The 20,389-nt window shown below is 40.9% G+C and overlaps 1 protein-coding gene and 1 non-coding gene across 2 annotated transcripts in view; both read left to right on the top strand.

The window, feature by feature from the left end:
• The window catches only part of LOC139435419 (zinc finger and SCAN domain-containing protein 23-like), a 37,713-nt gene extending 18,290 nt beyond the window's left edge, over positions 1-19,423 (top strand). The window contains exon 3 of the mRNA XM_071206089.1: positions 19,064-19,423. Within this exon, the coding sequence (XP_071062190.1) occupies positions 19,064-19,423 (360 nt within the window). The remainder of the gene's footprint in view (positions 1-19,063) is intronic.
• On the top strand, positions 14,146-14,222 carry trnap-agg (transfer RNA proline (anticodon AGG)). Its single transcript has one exon. It is a non-coding gene; the product is annotated as a tRNA-Pro (tRNA).
• Positions 19,424-20,389: the final 966 nt, after the last annotated feature.

Below are 20,389 nucleotides of genomic sequence, written 5' to 3'. Positions count from 1 at the left end.
TTAAAAAGCACAACCTCGATCCAGAGGTTTTAGCCAACTGTGAGAGAGATTTTCTTTTCAGCAATGTTGATGGAAGGAATGGAGGCTGGAGTCCGCTTTATATCAAACACCTGAGATTATTGAGAGCCACGGCCGGGAGCATTGGCAGGGTTCTCACACGACTTCATCATGTGATTCCCCAGCCAACACTGAAGATTACACAGAAACACAGCGCAAATCTACACAGATAATCAAGGAGGAGCCTCTATTTCGCGCGTCTTCTGATCGATAATCACAAGAACCTGGATTCAGAGACAAAGACAGTCTGTTTAAGTCCTCTGGCAGTTAGTCACAGTCCCCCAACAGGAAAGCGGAACCTTTAACCCTTTAAACCTTTAAACCCCTGCTCTAAGTTATAGCAGACCTATGTGAAACACAAAATGCTTTTTGGTACAAACACATAAACAAAAATATTTCCTTCACACCAACTATAGACCTATTTCTAATCTTCCGTTCCTCTCAAAAATTCTTGAGAAAGCGGTCGCAAAACAGCTGTGTGATTACTTAAAAAACAATGATTTATTTGAAGATTTTCAGTCTGGCTTTAGAACACATCATAGCACAGAGACAGCTCTGGTTAAAGTCACAAATGATATTCTAATAGCCTCAGACAAGGGACTTGTCTCTATTCTTGTTTTGCTCGATCTTAGTGCTGCATTTGATACTATCGACCATGATATCCTATTGCAAAGACTAGAGCACTTAGTTGGCATACAGGGAACTGCTTTAGGCTGGTTTAGGTCCTATCTATCTGAACGCTCTCAGTTTGTACGTGTTAACGATGAATCTTCCACGCAAACCAAAGTTAGCCATGGAGTGCCACAGGGCTCAGTGCTCGGACCTATTTTGTTCACATTATATATGCTTCCGTTAGGCAATATTATAAGGAATCATTCTGTAAACTTTCATTGTTATGCGGATGATACTCAACTATATTTATCAATCAAGCCTGATGAAATTAATCATCTAAATAAAATTCAAGACTGCCTTAAGGACTTAAAAACGTGGATGACCTTAAACTTTTTGATGTTAAACACGACCAAAACTGAAGTTATTGTACTTGGCCCGAAGAATCTACGAAACAAATTATCTAAAGACATACTAACTATGGATGGCATTCATTTGGCCTCCAGTGAGACTGTAAGGAATCTTGGTGTTATATTTGATCAGGATTTATCCTTTAACGCCCACATAAAATCAATTTCAAGGACTGCCTACTTCCATCTACGTAACATTGCAAAAATCAGGCATATCTTGCCTCAAAACGATGCAGAGAAACTAGTCCATGCATTTGTTACTTCTAGGCTGGATTATTGTAACTCTTTATTATCAGGGAGTACTAAGAAGTCAATCAAGTCGCTTCAGCTGATTCAAAATGCTGCGGCTCGTGTACTAACCAGAGTTAGGAAAAGGGACCACATTACTCCTGTTCTGGCTGCCTTACACTGGCTCCCTATAGAACACAGGATAGAATTTTAAATTCTTCTTCTCGCCTACAAAGCCCTTAATGGGCAGGTGCCATCTTACCTTAAAGAACTCATTATACCCTACTGTCCTACTAGGGCATTGCGTTCCAAGAATGCAGGGTTGTTGGTTGTTCCTAGAATCTTTAAAAGTACAATGGGAGCCAGAGCCTTTTCTTATCAAGCTCCACATTTGTGGAATCAGCTTCCAGTTTGTGTTCGGGCGGCAGACACCCTATCCGTTTTTAAGAGTGCGCTTAAGACCTTCCTTTTTGATAAAGCTTATAGTTAGGGCTGATTAGATTCAGCCCCTAGTTTTGCTGATATAGGCTTAGTTTGTCGGGGGACATCTTACTTCTTCCTTCTCTCTGTCTATACCCGTGTACACTCATGTTCCGATTAACCCAGCTTCCCCAAATGTCTTTCTTTTTGGTGTCTATATACGCTGGGATCCGGAGTCATGGATGATCCTGCGGTCCTGTGTCCTGGATCGCGAGCGCTGGATCTTGAGTCGTGGCTGTGGTCCTGGATCATAGGTCCTGGATGGATATCCTCGTGGATTCATCTTCCTATTATACACACATGCATTTCCAAACATTTGGACTACCTATGTTGCAAATGTATTATCTTTTCAATTTACACACGGCATCTAGTGCACGTCTGTCCGTCCTGGGAGAGGGATCCCTCCTCTGTTGCTCTCCCTGAGGTTTCTCCCATTTTTCCCTTTAAACTGGGTTTTCTTTGGAAGTTTTTCCTTGTACGATGTGAGGGTCTAAGGACAGAGGGTGTCGTATTGTCATACTGATATTCTGTACACACTGTGAAGACCACTGAGACAAATGTAACATTTGTGATATTGGGCTATATAAATAAACATTGATTGATGATTGATTGATTGACAAAGTAAAACGAATATTATTGAAAATGATAATAACCGTTCCAACATCAGTAGCTACCTATCTTTACCTTAGTCACTCGCGCTGACTGAACTCAATGGCGTTTTTAGAACGTTTTGGCTAACACAGTTGCAGCTGTGACAGCTGCAACTCATCTCCACCTGATTTCCGGCTTATGGTCATGGCTGCATGGAAAATGCACATGACTTTGCGCAATGTATTACTAGTGAGAGTCATACCAGCAAAGCCTCCACACCAGCCTTGACACTTTTGAGTCACACCCTACGTGATGTTTACACATACTTTTAATACAAAAATGATCAGCATAAATGATTGAATATACGTGGTCCTTACCTTTGTTACGCACAGGTCTAGGGGCATTATTTTACCTAGGCGCAGGACAATTTGCACTCTCCCCACTCTTCCCACTCCCAAGAACACAGACACCGAGTCAGAAAAAGTGTTTGGTAAATTTATTTACCAAATATATACACAAACGGGAGTAGCAAACCCAACAAAAAATAAACAAACCTTACAACTCAAAATCTTATCTAACCGAGAAAATAAATATAGAAGGACAAAACGATACCAAGGTGCGCTCACAGTACCATAGAACAAAATATCAAAAAGCGCTGAGTAGGAGAAGTGGAGTCAGTGAGAGAGGGCGAGGAACTGCACGGCTGCAGTTAAATATCCTCCCGTCTCCCCAGGTGGACCAATCAGCCTGTCGAGGGCCTCCAATCAGCTACCGGGCACCACCTGTTCACTAATACGCAGCCACAGACACAGGAGGAGGAAGAAAATACCTGCACACAAACAACATAACGACCCAGGGTCGTAACACCTTTTTGAAATAATGTAGGCTCCCCTTCCAGACACAGGTTGTTCTCCGCCATGAGATAAAGAAAAAAGGCGCACTAAAACCGGAAGTGTAATTAACTCCAACTAGAGTGCATGCAATCAACTCCCTTAAATAACACCAGCCTTAGAGCTTTGTCAGCACTTTATGTCTAAAAGAACACCCAAATCAACACTTATCAACTCGAAATAATTGACACTGAAACATTAACACTATTTGACACTACAGAATTTGCTGTGTACAGTGTATGAAGGGGGTGGGGCTGGGCTTTATCTAAAGTCAAAGATGAATCTTGATTGGGCCAAATTTGACCTCGAGTCACCCAAAACAATTCTGCTGGGTCTTCCCGAACCGAACACCACATTTTTTAGAGACCTTCAGACTTGGCTAGAATTGTCAAAATCGGTATTGTAGTGTTTATATAGCTGTTGTGGAGGATATCATGAAGCCTTGTTCAGATTAAAAAACTAGAGCGTAGTTATTATATAATTTTAACTTGAAACGGGTCACGAGAGAACCCGAACACAACATAAGGGTTAAGAAGTACAACACAAGACTAGCAAAAGTTTCATCTGTGGGCCGTACTGCATTTGAATTTGTTGAAGGCCGATTCAAAATGGCCCCCGAGCCATAGTTTGGACACCCCTGGTTTAGATACTCGAGGGTTCAAGAGGCGTTATTGTCTTATAGCTACAGTGTAGATATGGCAATGAAAATCTCAACAATGCTACATAAATATATATATATGGGTAACTCATACTTACTGATATCCATTTAATCATATCTTACATCTTGGTTCTCTCTTCGGGCATTGGAATATTATTAATACAGAATTGCTCATGTCAAGTTTAAAGGGGGAGCAGTAATGCAACGTGGCATTTCAAGTAGACTAAATAACTAATGGTTAAGATTTTCATGGCTCGTTGGTTGGGGGTATGATTCTCGCTTTGGGTGCGAGAGGTCCCGGTTTCAAATCCCGGACGAGCCTTCCTTATGTCCCCAAGGGTCTGACAGAAGCAGTTATTCCTTAGATCAAGGGTGTCCAAACATTTTTCACCAAGGGCCAAATACAGAAACAAATATAGGAAGAGCTGGGCCGCTCACTCGAGGAGAGGTATAATGCCTCATAAGTTCAGTTATGAGTCAGCCAAATAAATCAAATGTAGGTAAATTATGCTTAAAGGTAGGGTAGGTAAGTTTGAGAAACCGGCTCGAGATCGCTAGAATTTGAAAATACACCACCGGAGAAAATCTGCCACTTCCTTATAGAGCCCCTCCTCCAACACACACGAACACGCACATGACCAATGAGGGCACGAGATAAGTTTGTGCACAGATGGAAGGCTGACAGGCAGGTAGGCCATCCAGTTATTTTAGCCGGGCCAGCTAAAATGATTGGTCATGCTTTTTACAGCACCACGGCTTCCACAGATGACATTTTTTTATGGATTTTTTTGTCAAAGCACTTAAGATATTCATTGCTATCGGGATGTTAAGAGCATTCCATGGAATATAACAAAAAGTGTATCTCGAGCCGGTTTCTCAAACTTACCTACCCTACCTTTAATACTTGAAAATACTTTAAGAAAACAAACAGCCTACATCCCAGCTCCCCAGAGGGTTTCATTTATCTTGTTAGCAGCTCATTCCTTAAAACAGAAGCCCTTTATTATCATAAGAGGAAATATGAAGGGTTTATTTCAAGCGTGTTATGAAAATAAGTTATTGGGCTTTTTTCTTATCAACTTAGATTTGATAGAAACATTTTTCAACTTGAATTGACTTAATTTGTTTGAAAAGTTGGCTTCTTAAAACATGAATACTACTGAGTAGGGTTGGGTATCGTTTGAATTTCCACGATCCGATTCCGATTCTACTTTTCGATTCCGGTTCTTAACGGTTCTCGATTCCGATTCTTTGAGGGGCAGGGTAAAAAAATGATACATGCTTCTTCCACCAAAAAAAGAAACTTTTACACAGGTTAGTTTAAAGTAATATTCACATTAATCAGTCTGTTTATATTCACTGCTATGTAACTTTAACCTGAGAACCACTGAAGCTACAACAGTGCAACAGTCCAACTTTTAAAAACAGTTCTTGTTGAGAAAAACAAGCATATCTGCCTTCTCAGGCATACCGGGAAGAAATGTTTGAACATTTTGAAGTAAAATGCTTCAATCTGGTGCACACGCAGAATTACTAGAGACTAGATCTAGGGGGTACAACTCTAAACACCCATATGAAAAAGATCGGTTTACATTTTAATAATTAAATAACAAATAGCCTACATGTAACGCATTTGCGGGACGGGTGGCGCAGTGGTCTGTGCATCCGATCATCAGATCAAGGGGGAGTGCTGGGGAACTCCAGTTCGAAACCCGCTCCTGCCGCCACTGCGTCAGGCCGTTGTGTCCTTGGGCAAGACACTTCACCCGGATTTGCTCCTGTGGGTATTGTCCACAGTACATGTATAATACCAATGTGTACTTGTAAAAGCGCCTAGATGACCTCGAGGCGTGAAGATGGACGGTGTGGCGCAGTGCGCTGTGCAATGATCATCAGATCAAGGGGTGAAACCCGCCGCTGCTGCGTCTATAAAGCCGGTGTGTCCTTGGGCAACACATCCTCACTCCCAGGTCGGCCTATGTTGACATTATGTCAAGTCCCTTGCCGGCTTTTTCCAACGCAAGGGGGGGGGCCTTAGCGTCCATTTTCAGCTTTCCGGGATGTCCATGTGCTTCTATGGACGCTCATGGAAGCACGGCATTCGTTTGTGTCAACTGCCCTTAACGGCAATGAAGACACTACACTACCCAGAATACCCAGCTATCGTTTGGACTACACCATGTGCTCTGTTTGACAAACCCTGTGATAGTCCTCAAGCTCTGTGATTGGAGAGTGTGCTCCGAGGGTTACCGAGCCTCGAACAGCACTTGAAATGGGATGGAACCACGGCAGACTGTTCAAAACTGGATTTGAACGGGTCCACCGCGTCCGTCCCCCTCCCCCACCCCGTCCCCAGAACTACACATGCTGGCTATTCTGTTTCGCAACATTTTCTCTATGGCACGTCTCTACTGGGAGTTGTAGTTTTAAAAGACGTTTTCGTATTTCCCATAATAACAAGTTGCCAGTATTAAACTGTGTACATCCCTGGAGGTTTAGGGGACAGGAAACACTCACATTTAAAACATATAATGAATAAATGGGTGAAAATTGCTTGTGCCCATAATGGGCAGTATTAATATATATACGCACACGCCAGCTAAGGTCAGAAGAGCTTTATTTAACAGCTGGACTTATGTTTGTGACCCCTCCTGTTGTTAATTGATAACATTACATTACATTACATTACATTAATTGATAAGCCTGAAACATGCACTTGTCAAGGTTCAGAGGCACATTTTGCAAATATGGCAGTAGCCATCGATCAGCTTAAGATAAGATATACTTTATTGATCCCAAGTTGGAACATTTGCGTTACATCAGCATGTGTAACAGTTAAATATGCAGTGGTGTTTATTTGTAAATCATTTAGTATAATCACACAAATTCTGTGTTTTATATTTAACAATTCTGTGTTCTTTATTTATTGATTGTTCAATACCTGACAAGGCCGGAGATGAAATATCTGCATACATCTTATAAGAGTACATTATGTATAATATCAGTTAAAATAAGTGCTTCAACATAGTTAACATTGCTGGAGGTATGCACACATATTGATAGATGTCTTGTAATGCACTGTTGAGGAACCTGCGACCCAAGTTTTTCATTCAGTGCAGAACTACACCATAGTTGTGTAGGCCTATATGATATGTCAATAAACCTTAGAACATCTTGAAATCTTGAACGGGATGTGCAAAATAGTCATTATATACAGTCTTTAATTAACTATTAGTAGAGAATAACGAGTAATGAATATACTTTATAGGGATCCTATTAATATCTAATAATAAAAATAATGAAATTCAATAACATGCTTTAACCACCAGGTGTCTCTTTATATCATCTGTGCACCTTTATGGTGTAAATACAGCCTATCTACCAATTGGATCAAATATAAAAGTGAGCCGAATTAGTGTTGATACGGCAAGGAGACGTATTGTGTGAAAAGAAATGTAAGATGTTGTTTAATGGCTGATATATTTATGATCCACGTCACGTTTTCAGTTCCTCATGTTTGTCTTCTTCTCATCGGGGCTATAAATACAGAACTACGGCAGATATGTAATATTTAATGCAGCCGAACCGTGTATTACAATGCCGTTATGTGATGACTTTCAAAGAGAAAAGCAAGCACACTCGGAATAAGGTATTATTTTATTTTTTAAAAATGTTTTCGGTCTGTTACCGGTATTTGTTAATGACGATGTGCTCTGAGATGTGAGACTGGAATTGCACAGGGGAAAATAACGTATCTTTAGATGCGGATTTTGTTAAACTAATATGTTTGCGCTGTGGACCAACACTATACATTGACGGGGAAGGGGTTAGCAATAAAGATAACACCATTAAACAGTTACACAACATAACAAAATAATATCGATAGCAGCGTCCCTAGCAACCACCTTGGTAACAATGAAAACGTTGGACGCAATTTCCTGAAGTAATCTTCGTAATAACTAGCAAACTAAAGATCATGTACATCCACTGCACACATCATCTGAAATAACAACTCATATTTCTCGCATCAAATGACATCAAAACGCATTTTAATGGCCAAACTAACTTTAAAATAGGCATTTTACACCCAGAATAAGTTCAGCCATGTTTTCTTTTTCTGCAGGGAGAAATGTGAAGATCACGTGACGTCAAACAGAGCTTATGGTGTAGTCCAAACGATAGCTGGGGATTCTGGGTAGTGTAGTGTCTTCTGCCATCCTTTAGTCCGAAAAAAGATTTGTTTCTCCGAATCGAAGGGGAAAAATACAAAAGCATTGCACACAATTTAAACCAATCAATGTTATGTAATTAACAAGGATAATCTGGTGTTTTTTAGTCGATGAGTAGTGCAGATATCACTGTAAAATCAATCGTCAGTAAGGGGAATATTTACTTCCGGGTGTACAATTCTCTGCTATCCAATGAGAATGGACGCTCTCATTGCCTTTAAGGGCAGTCGACACAAACGAATGCCGTGCTTCCATGAGCGTCCATAGAAGCACATGGACATCCCGGAAAGCTGAAAATGGACGCTAAGGCCCCCCCCCCTTGCGTTGAAAATGGACGCTAAGGCCCCCCCCCTTGCGTTGAAAATGGACGCTAAGGCCCCCCCCCTTGCGTTGGAAAAAGCTGGCAGGGGACTTGACATAACGTCAACATAGGCCGACCTGGGAGTGAGGATGTGTTGCCTTGGGCAAGACACTTCACCTGAACTTGCTCCTGTGGGTATTGTCCACAGTATCTGACCATTGCATGTATCATATATGTGTAATGTGTGTATATGTAAAGCGCTTTGAGTTATTGAAAAAGTGCTATAATAAATGTAAGGAATTATTATTATTATTTTATTTTTGTTGTTCATTCATATCTTATTTTACTATTTTATTTATGCATATTTTATCTCTCCAGTTTAAAACGATATGTCTGGTTTACTGTCCTATAGTATACATTGGAATGATTTCAAACCTGTTTTATCCCAATATATGTGTTTACATAAATTGTGATCAAAACGTTTGAGACCCACTGAGATAACTTAGACTAAAGTGAACTATCTAAACACTCAGAGTCCTTTACCTCACTGAGCTGAAGTTATCAGCCTCTCAGTCCGACTGGAGAGGACTCTCCTCCACATCATTGTAGAAACATCTTCTTCTTCCGTTAGAGCAGCTAGCACCAGATGCTAATAACAACAGCGCCGGTTCCAGTGCACCCTCCCTTTCTCCCTCGCTCACGCGCACTTTGGCTGTGAGCTGCGGTTGCCAGATAAGCCAACATCCCCCATTTTCATCACTTGCAGCCCCATCGTACAGGGCAAATGAAAAGTGTAACCGGGATAAAAAGGGTGTTACATTTACTTAATTATGAATGTTGTTACATCAAGGCCGACAATTAGGATGAGCACCAACGGTCAAAACATTTATTTTTTCTCCCAGAGCTGTCAGCACAGCGCCTCCACAGATCTGGCGCCTTAGGCGAACATTTATAATGCCAGTGCGACGGGCCGGCCCTGGTCTCAGGTTACACTGTAGGAAATGTAGATACAACGCTACATTTCCCGCCCCGCTGCAGTCATGCAGTCGGCTACAGAGCGGCGAGAAACATTTCCTCAGGAATCGAAAAGCGGAACCGAAATTCACATTTCTAAATGATGCCGTTGGAATCGAAATGTTGGAACCGGTTCCGAACCGGAACCGGTTCTCGGTACCCAACCCTACTACTGAGTGATATATGTTTTCATATATATTTAAGAAGTACAACACAAGACCAGCACAAATTTAATCTGTGTGCCGTGCTGCATTATACTTTCTGAATTTGCTGAGGGCCGATTCAAAATGGCCCCCAGGCCGTAGTTCGGACACCACTGCTTTAGATACTTGAGGGTTCAAGAGGCGTTATTGTCTTATAGCTACAGTGTAGATATGGCAATGAAAATCTCAACACGTCTACATAAATATATATATATATGGGTAACTCCTGACAGGGCCGGTCTTTGGCATAGGCGGCATAGGCGGTCACCTAGGGCGCCAGATCTGGGGGGGGGGGGGTCGCTGCGCTGGCAGCTCTGGGAGGGAAAAAAACATTTTTGACCGTTGGTGCTCATCCTCATTTTCGGCTTTGATGTAACAACATTCATAATTAAATAAATGTAACACCCTTTTCATCCCGGTTACACTTTTCATTTGCCCTGTACGATGGGCGCTGCAAGTGATGACAGTGGGGGACATTGGCTTATACTATAGGACAGTAAACCAGCTAAAATCTCGCCTAGGGCAGCTAATTGGCAAGAACCGGCCCTGTTTATTGATATCCATTTAATCATATTTTACATCTTGGTTCTCTCTTCGGACGTTGGAATATTATTAATACAGAATTGCTCATTTGCAAAAGTCAAATTAGATTGAATTGTATTACATGTTATGACTACTGAGCCAAGTATCTAAAAGAGTTATTTCTAAATCAAATGGAAGCTCTAGATTGTCACTGATGCGTTTAATGTTGTTAATATCATTTTCACGATTCTTTCACCTCAGGAGTTTCCTTGTGCAAAATTATTTTGGGATATTATGAGGAAGAGAGAAAGTCTAAAGGTTATTTGGTACAATTTAAGTTCATTTTTTTCTTTAAAATATGTAGAATGTGTTTACCATGGGGGTCTGGATGGGGGGGGGAGTATAAATACATAGAAAATGGTGAAAGGAAAATATTAAATATATGGTAATGATTAAATTATTATACAAAAATCAAGATGATAATTAAAAGTAAGAATATATATTTATTTAATATATTTAAAATGTGAGTTTCACTTCCTTTATATATTTATTTAAGTATTCATTTTATTTATTATTCATGTATTTTTTTAATTTAGTCTTTCATTATTTATTTCCCTATATATACATTTATTCCTGAATTTAATATATATATATATCTGTATTCATGCATTTATTTATACCTGTGTCAATTTCTTTCCTCCATAACATTCCTGTGGCCCTGGTGAGATAAAGATGATTTGGGTAAAGCATGGGTAAAGTGCTATTTTTTTTTTACAAGTGGGGGGTGGACCAAACATCCTTTAGGGGGGTCGTCACCTCCTCTAGGGGGGTCCGGGGGCATGCTCCCCCGGGAAGATTTTTTTTTTTAAATATTGAAGTTAAAAGCATCAATCTGGTGCACTTTGAGAGCAACATTAACCCTACCTTAATAATACCTTAAAGGGGACATATCATGCTATATTTGAACAATATATTGTAGGGCCATACCTATATAAAGTATATAAATAGTTTTTCTTTCAAAATACCAAACAGATCCTGCATTTTAGCCATGCCTCATTTAGCTCTATTTGCTCTTTCCAGCGCTGTTTTTGCAGGGGGCTGATTCTGTGAGCTGCACCACGCCCCCTGCAGGAGAGGGGGGCGTGCTTTGAGATCAGCTGCTGGGCTGCAGCGGGGAGAAGAGGGGGAGAAAAATAGATCTCCGTCCTCCGTGTTTTATTCTTATATTATTATTATATAGAGTCGTTATTCATTTGTTTTAAAGCTCAATAAATAACAAAGAAGACCTTTGACCGGCACTTTTCTAATTTTGTCTGGAAGATTTAAACTTTAACGGACATGTTGACCGGCGAAATAAAAATCTAACTGAAACTCTGCCACACGGTCCCCTCGTTCCCTGGAAGAGCCGGAGAGGAGGGTGTTTGTCATCTGCTGGTGGACTAACCGGAGAGAATTACAGCGAGGGAGGGATTGCATTGAATTACAGCAGCGGGAGCAAACGCTTGCCTCGGGGAGGGAGAAAAAGAGCCAGAGCAGAGTATAAACAGAAGGGCAACCATGCGCGGGAAGTCTTCTTCGCTGCTTTTGTGGCAGACTACAGCGCCACTTACAGGCCTGGCATATGTACTACATCGTCTCCAGCGCAATGGCCGGCCGTGGCCCAACCCCACATTCCCCTGATAGGTGGAGAATTGACCAATAAGCGGAGCACCACTTCTGTGACGTAGAAAATAATTCAAGATCAGGCAGGCCGGTGTGTCCTTGGGCAAGACACTTCACCCGAATTTGCTCCTGTGGGTATTGTCCACAGTAGATGACCATTACATGTATGATCTGTATGTGTAATGTGTATTTGTAAAGCGCTTTGAGAGTCATTGAGAAAGCGCTATAATAAATATAAGGATTATTATTATATTATTATAAGATCAGTCTGTATCAGATCCGTTGCAGCCCCGTTTTTAGAGATTTGGGTATGGAGGAAAAGAGAGAGGGTTGTGTTTTCTGACACTTGGTGAGTTCCCTGGAACACCGGGGACTAGGGGTGTAACGGTTCACAGAAGTCACGGTTCGGTTCGTACCTCGGTTTGGGGGTCACGGTTCGGTACAACAAGAAAAAGCAAAAAAAAGTCCCAAATGCATAATTCCAGGTGTGTTGTTATTTACTTTTGAACAGTAGTGCAAGTTTCAGTTTAAAAATAAGGAACTCTGACATTTTGAATAATTAACTGTATTAAACAGTTAAAAACAAACCACAAACAGTACCACACACACTCAGATGGCCATAGTATCTATAATGGCTGATGTCAAACAAAAAGGTTTCATCAAGCTGTAAAACTAAAAAGAATGTCTTGAAAATATTACATCATAAATAATAAGAAAGTGTTTCAAGAACGCAAAGTCGTTGAAAAATATGCCAAAAGCTTCCGTTATTTATTTTGGTTCTCGGCTCTCATGTCTATTGGCTTCTTAAAAACAGCGGGGATCAGCTGTTGAACTGCTGTTGTCTTTTGGGGCTCCGGTGATTGGCAAATCTGGGTGATGCCTTCTGATGTGATTTAGCATGTTTGGCGTGTGTTCGATTAGCATACCGCACCGCTATCGAACAACGCGACACACCTTCCTCTTCCGATCCACTGCGCATTGCTTATCGTTTTATAGATCTATTCTCATCCACCATCTTTGTTTGTGACGTAAAGAGTGTAAGAGTCACGTTTCTGAATCAGGCACTGGATGCAGTCACAGCCAATCGGATTCAGAGTGTTGCCTGTCAGTTATTTGAAGCTTCAAATAAATAACTAGAAAGACAGCTCTGTTTGATTCACCATTTATTTGTTTTGATCACTTTGACTTGTACTCTCCACAGTGTTGGGTCCTAGATTTCCATAACAGTTGCCTGTCAGTTCCGTTGCTATGGTTCCGTTGGTATGTGTACTGAAACGAGAGCCGGTATAATTCCACGCGCGAAAACAAAATAAAAATTGGAATACGTTATTTTAGTGTCTTAAAAGTAGACTGAGGTATGAAGGGTTAACGTTACATCTTAGGATCACTTTTAGTCATGTTCTGTATACATACTAACATATAAGGGTATTGACTTAGTGTGGTTTATCTTTTTGTCGCTGCTTTTAATTTAAACTGATGTTGTGTTCATCAGTAAAGTGGAACTTCTGTGTGAACTATTCATATCTTAAACTGCACTGTAACTTTTATTCATGTATTTTTTCTTTTAATGTTTCTTTTATTATCTTTTACTGTTTTTAAATGCCTTTGTCTGAATGTCTTTCATTTTTGTAAAGCACCTTGAATTGCCTTGTGTTGAAAGGTGCTATACAAAAAACTTGCCTTGCCTTGGTTACTCCATGTTTACTAGCTATAAGATTAACGTTACAGTACATCACTCTTTTTCACTTCTTACTGAGTCAGCCAGAGTGCAGATATCACCATTAGATTCACAAACCTGAAACATCCATTTCTTCACTGCTGGTGATGACATTGTTGTCAGCTGCTGATACTGCTGCTGCTGCTGCAGCTTGTGGCGCCTGCTTCGATGAAAATAACTTTCTAATATCCATAACTTTATAGGCTATTAGCTTAAAACTCGTCAGGCACTAGGAAGGATCACTTCTTCTTCAGGGCAGGGAAGGCTACGCAGGCTAATGTCCCGCAGCGGTTGCCTCTCTGGTGGACTCCGGTACTGCACATTACTCCCGAGACATTTAATAAAGTGAAGTGAAACATCCGGGGCTTTTCAGAAAACATCCGGGGCTTGAGCCCAAGTAGCCACCCCCTAGCGCCGCCTCTGATCAGGTTGTATCTGCAGGTCAACAAAGCGCCTCTAGAGGGCTCTGAACCACCAGGAAATCTACCTTTGAAGGTTAAAGTGGAGCAGCAGAAGTCATGCAACGTGGCATATAAAGTTCAGAGATAATCTGATGGTTATCGTCTGTTTTCATGGTTCGTTGGTCTAGGCCCGGGGTATGATTCTCGCTTAGGGTGCGAGAGGTCCCGGGTTCAAATCCCGGACGAGCCCTCCTTATTGCAAAAGTTGCACCTCAGATGGGTTTGATACCAACTTATCATAAAATCATTTTAGTTTTACAGTTTCTCAGCCCACAGGTGTTGGTGTTTAACAAACACACCTGATATATAGTGTAGGAGCCAATTAACTGTGGGTATAAAGGTAGGAACCGTACATGTGTTGGGGAGAGGTTCCGCCGGAAGGCCCATACAGTGTTTGACCACACACACACACACACACACACACACACACACACACACACACACACACACACACACACACACACACACACGCACGCACGCACGCACGCACGCACGGGATTACAAGCAATGCAAAGGTATTGTGTAAACGGTAATATCGTGTGGTGAATATGGAAAGAAGCAAGTAAATGGAAACCAGTAAAATGGAAATAAATGGACTGTTTCAAACTGGAAACTTTTTAAAGCGTTGGCTTAGCCTCTACATATAGTCAAAAGCTAGCCTTTTTTGGAGTAACACAAGAAGAATTTTTTTAGTTGCGTTTATCGAACGCTGAGAGCGGCTACAACTCGTTTGCTCATCTGCCGCACAGGAAGGTGACAGGAGCAACGCGCTGAATGGTACCGGGAAGCTTTTCGTAATTCCAATGCATTGTGAAAGGGATGAACAATAAGCGCTTGTGTTGTACTGATTGATTTCTTTGTGACAATCCGTTTGACTTTAAGACATTCAAATATGGAGGAGCGTGCTGCGGACATACCAGCAGCTGGCAGCGCGTCAGATTACGCGCTGCCAGCAGCTGGCATGCTGGATAGCGTGGCCAGCTGGAGTGATGCGCAAAGCACTAAGTGGGTAACTCTCTGCCAAAGCACTTGCGGAAAAACTTGAGAGGTTGCAAAATGGCAGAAAGGCTAAGCTAAATAAAGCTAGCAAATTAAGAACAAATATAAAATATTTGATGTTAAGTGGTGAAAATGCTATAGGTTCAAAATGCTCTTGATGGTTATATTGAATTGTGTGTTGAAGCCAGGTCTATATGCATGACACTTTATTGGGTTTATTGCCACATGATGAAAGGGAAAGACATGAAACATGGTTTAAAGCCAAAATGATGTTCAATGATGAATTTATTGTCCAAATCAAGGTGTGGAAACTGGAAACTGGCATCGTTAAACATACTTAACCCCCTGGCAAAGGAGTATGATTCCACATCATGGGAAATATCCTCCAACAAACCAACAAAGATGGACATGGGACCAAAGCAAGCTGAAAGGCAGTTTGCATTTAAGGAAGATGTGTATGTACAAAATCAACATTATCTGGGAATATCACATGGGTTGATAACTGGTGAATCAACTGCATGGGAAAGTCAACAGGAAAATCACCATCAGCAAATCAATCGAATTCCACCTGAAGGTTTATTCACGATAATGAAAAAGCAAAATGAAATAACAGCTGCACTGGTTCACCAGCAACGTTTACTGTCTCTACCAGCAAGAGACATTCCTATCTTTGATGGAGACCTGTTTCAGTACAAGGCTTTCATTAAAGCAGTGGTTCTCAAACTTTTTCTGTCATTCCCCACTTTGAACTGGTGGGCCTTTTCAAGCCCCACCTGTTCCTCATCGCTCCAATAAAATGGTAGGCCAAGCTTAAAATTGTCAAATGTATCGTTCTATACAGGGGTCTCCAACTTTTTTTAGGATGAGGGTTACTTTCAAAAAATAAAACAAGTCGTGAGCTACTTTTACTCCTCTTTTTTGTTTGTTTGCAGTGTATATATTTAGCACATTTTCACATTATTATATGTTACCTTTAACCTTTGAGTGCTGTTTGGGTCTGTGGGACCCGTTTTCAGTGTTTACTAAAATAAAATGTATGCAATTTAATTATTTTAACCTGCTTTATTTGGTGGTGGACGTCACATCCTCTAGGGGGGTCCGGGGGCATGCACCCCCAGGAAGATATTTTTTAAATGTTGAAGTTGAATGCATCAATCTGGTGCACTTTGAGCTAGGGCTGCTCAATTAAATCGTATTTTAATCGCAATTACGATTTTGGCTTGCAACGAACATAATCGAAATAAAACGATTTTATTTATTTTTTAAATAGGTTTTTCAGTTGAATTATACTTAAAGTTCAGGGTAATCAACTGTTAAAAACATACTTTTCAAATTATTTTCTTCCATAAAATGATGTTTTTCAAAGTAAATGGTTAATCGTTTTTAATAATCGTGATATCAATTATTGACCCAAATAATCGAGATTATGATTTTTACCATAATCGAACAGCCCTACTTTGAGCCCAACATGAATTTATGGATACAGCTCTCAACACTCAGATGAAAGGGAGCTGTATACTTTTCAATAATCCAAACATCTTTAGAATATGATCACAACAAATCATTTAAACTTGTTTATTCTTATCTTATGTTACCTAGTTAGCATTCTTTCTTTTTATTTATGCATATTTGACTAATCACTCCCCTTTTAAACTTTTTACTGTCCTATAGTACACATTGGAATTATTTCTTACTTTATTTTGTACAACTTTATTAAATAGATAAAGGTGTGCTCTCTCTCTTGCTCTCTCGCTCTCTCGCTCCACATTGCTTTTCTTCCCGACTGCAACGCTGTTGTGTGTGTCTGTGAGAGCGTTTCACACGTGTGTATGAGAGATGTTTACCAGTGGCGAGCCTGTCTCTGAGGGCCTAAGATATTCTACAAAATAATATTTAAAAACATTAAAACAAATTATATTTTTCTTTATATATTTTTTTTAAATATGTTTAAAGTAATAATAATTAGTAATATTTGTCAATAGTTTTACCAAAAATAACTTGATTAAATTGTATTTAAAATAACATTTCCAAAGAAATAAATCCTTTGAATCTGCCTATTCAGTTTCTGTTTGAATGTGAAGGGTTAAATGAAAGAAGCTCCTCTCTGCGAGTCTGTGAAGACAGGAGCTGATTGGACGTCCAGCTATGAATTCACAGAGGGCCAGCTATAGTAACTGAATGAGAGTAATGTCAATTGACCAATCATATCTTCCCTCTAAATGGGGGGGCTTTATTATCGCGGACTTTATGACAAGTTCCGCCTGCTGTGAAATGTTTCTTGTTTCCATAGCAACAACAACTGTCAACAGCGTAAACTTGCCTTCAAAATAAAAGCATGCCAAATTACACTTAAGACATACAACTGCAACGAAAGTAACAAACACAATGCAATATCCTTTTCAATTTCAAAGAACACAAATTGGGTTATCTACAGGTGTTGTTTTGTGTGGTAGAGGGTCGCTTATCATTGATACGTTTTGCACCCCGGGCGGGTCGTTGTTTTGATATTCCACCAGTGTATAAATAATAAATAAATGTGGAAAAAAATGTAAATTTTTCGCGACCCACCTATCACATCTCTGCGCCCCACCAGTGGTGCGCGCCCCACACTTTGAGAAACGCTGCATTAAAGCATTTGAACAAGGAGTGAAAAACAAAGCCAGCAAAGCCGACTGGTTTTACTATTTAGAACAGTTCACAAAAGGACAGGAACTGGTTCGTAGCTGCCAGCACATGGCTCCAGAACGTGGCTACATTGTGGCAAAAGGCCTTTTGCAAGAACATTTTGGGAATGAGTACAAGATGCTGCTTACAGGAAAGGCTCTAGCTTGGCCAAGAATAACAAAGGCAGAAGACATTAAAGCACTACAAAAGCAACATCCTACTGCACTCCACATAAATACATCTAATGTAGAATTGGGACAAACTGCTAAATCACAAACCCCCTCTCAATTATTCCAGTGCAGGTCAAGTCCACAAAGGAAAGTGAGATTATACAGACCTATGCATTTTTAGATCCTGGAAGCACAGCCACATTCTGCTCAGAAGATCTCATGCACAGATTAAACATCACAGGAAAAGGAACTAATTTTCTTTTGAAGACTATGGGACAGAAAAAGGTCGTTCCAGCTTACTCCTTATTTGGTCTTGAGGAAAATAACTTTTATCCTCTTCCAGAAGTCCTCACACAGAAGCAAATGCCAGTAACCAAAGAAACATTGCTACAGCCGCAGATGTGAAGAGGTGGAATCATTTGTCAAAAGTTCATATCCCCAGCATAAATGCCAATGTTGACATGTTGATTGGAACCAACGCTCCCAAGATATTGGAACCTTGGGAAATTGTCAACAGTTGTGGAAATGGCCCATACGCTATAAGAACAGTGTTGGGATGGGCCATCAATGGTCCTTTACATGGAAGCAGCAATGGCAGTGATTTTGACATGGAGCTTTCTTCTGTTGTGGTGAATAGGATTTCTATTTCCAAATTGGAGCTCATGCTTAGCAGTCAGTATAATCATGACTTTAATGAAAAGCCCTCAGAGGAATAAGAGATGTCAAGGGAAGACCAAAAATTATGGAAATCATGAATACATCTGCAACACTACAGGACAACAGGTACAGCCTGAAGTTGCCCCTTAAGACACCTGACGTCCTTCTTCCAAACAACTTTGCAGTGGCAAAGCAAAGGCTACTTGGATTGAGGAAAAGATTTGTGAGTAACCCAATATTGCATAAGGAATATGCCAGCTTTCTGAATGGAGTGATTGAAAAGGGTTATGCTGAACAGGTACCAACACAGCAGCACTGTGGCAGTGGAAAATTATGGTACATCCCACACCACAGTGTTTACCATCCACGAAAAGGTTCTCTCCGAGTGGTGTTTGATTGTGGTGCCACATTTAAAGGAACATCATTAAACAATGTACTTTATCAAGGTCCCAACCTCACCAGTTCACTGCTTGGAGTTCTCACTCGTTTCAGGCAGGAACCTGTGGCATTCATGGGCGACATACGGGCTATGTTTCACCAGGTCAAAGTCACAGAAGAAGACCGAGACTTCCTTCGTTTCCTCTGGTGGCCAGAGGGAGACTTCACCAGAGAGATCCAGGAATACAGAATGACGGTGCATCTGTTTGGGGCTGTCTCTTCTCCCAGTTGCGCTAGCTATGCGCTAAGGAAAACTGCTGACGACAACAAGTCTGACTTTTCTGCTGAGACTGTTGAAGCAGTTAAGCGAAATTTCTATGTGGACGACTGTTTGATGGGTTTGGGCTCAGAGAAGGCAGCAATACAAATGGTTGAAGATCTTAATGCTCTCTGTAAAAGAGGAGGTTTTGTGCTGGAAAAATGGATCAGCAATAGTCGGGCAGTTTTGGAGACAATCGCGTAAGAGCAGAAGGCTAAAGAGCAAAAGGACCTGGATCTGGATAGAGACAATCTTCCTCTTGAGAGAGCTTTGGGACTACTCTGGTGCGTCGAGTCAGATTCCTTTAAATTCAAGATGGAAGTGAAACAGCAGGCTCTAACCAGACGTGGCATGCTATCCACAACAAGCTCGGTGTATGATCCTTTGGGTATTTTGGCACCAGTCACTTTGCCAGCCAAGATAATGCAACAAGAGCTTTGCAGGAGAAGCTGTGGATGGGATGATGCCATTCCACCAGATATCGTACACCAGTGGAGACGGTGGTTGGAGGACATTAAGTTGTTGGCATCACTTAAAGTGGACAGGTGTATGAAGCCAAAGGACTTCGGTGAACCCATACACTCTCAACTACATCACTTTGCTGATGCCAGTGGCTACGGGACTGTAACTTACATCAGGCTAATGAACTGCAAAGGTGATGTTCATGTTGCTTTCCTATTAGGAAAGGCTAGAGTTACACCCATAAAAATGGTGACCATTCCACGACTGGAACTAACAGCTGCTGTTCTGGCTGCCAGAGTGGATATGATGTTAAAATCAGAGCTTCAACTTCATTTGGATGAGTCTGTGTTTTGGACAGACAGTACTTCAGTTCTGAAGTACATTAACAACGAGGACAAGCGTTTCCACACATTTGTGGCAAATAGGATCACAACCATAAGAGAGGTTTCAAGACCATGTCAATGGAAGCATGTAGGAACCAAAGACAACCCAGCTGATGCTGCATCCAGAGGAATGAAGATCCCTGACTTTCTGAAAGCCGCAGTTGGCTTGAGGGTCCCACGTTTCTTGTCAAATCTGAAGAGGAATGGCCTACATATTATGGCGGTGATGTCATATTGGATTTGGTTGACCCAGAAGTCAGAAAAGATACCTCGGTTAATATCATAGTCATTGATCACTTGATGCAACAGACCAGCTCATGACTTA

Source organism: Pseudochaenichthys georgianus, chromosome 16, assembly GCF_902827115.2.
Source record: "Pseudochaenichthys georgianus chromosome 16, fPseGeo1.2, whole genome shotgun sequence".
In the NCBI taxonomy this organism is placed as follows: domain Eukaryota; kingdom Metazoa; phylum Chordata; class Actinopteri; order Perciformes; family Channichthyidae; genus Pseudochaenichthys; species Pseudochaenichthys georgianus.
This window is presented reverse-complemented; position numbering and strand designations above follow the sequence as displayed.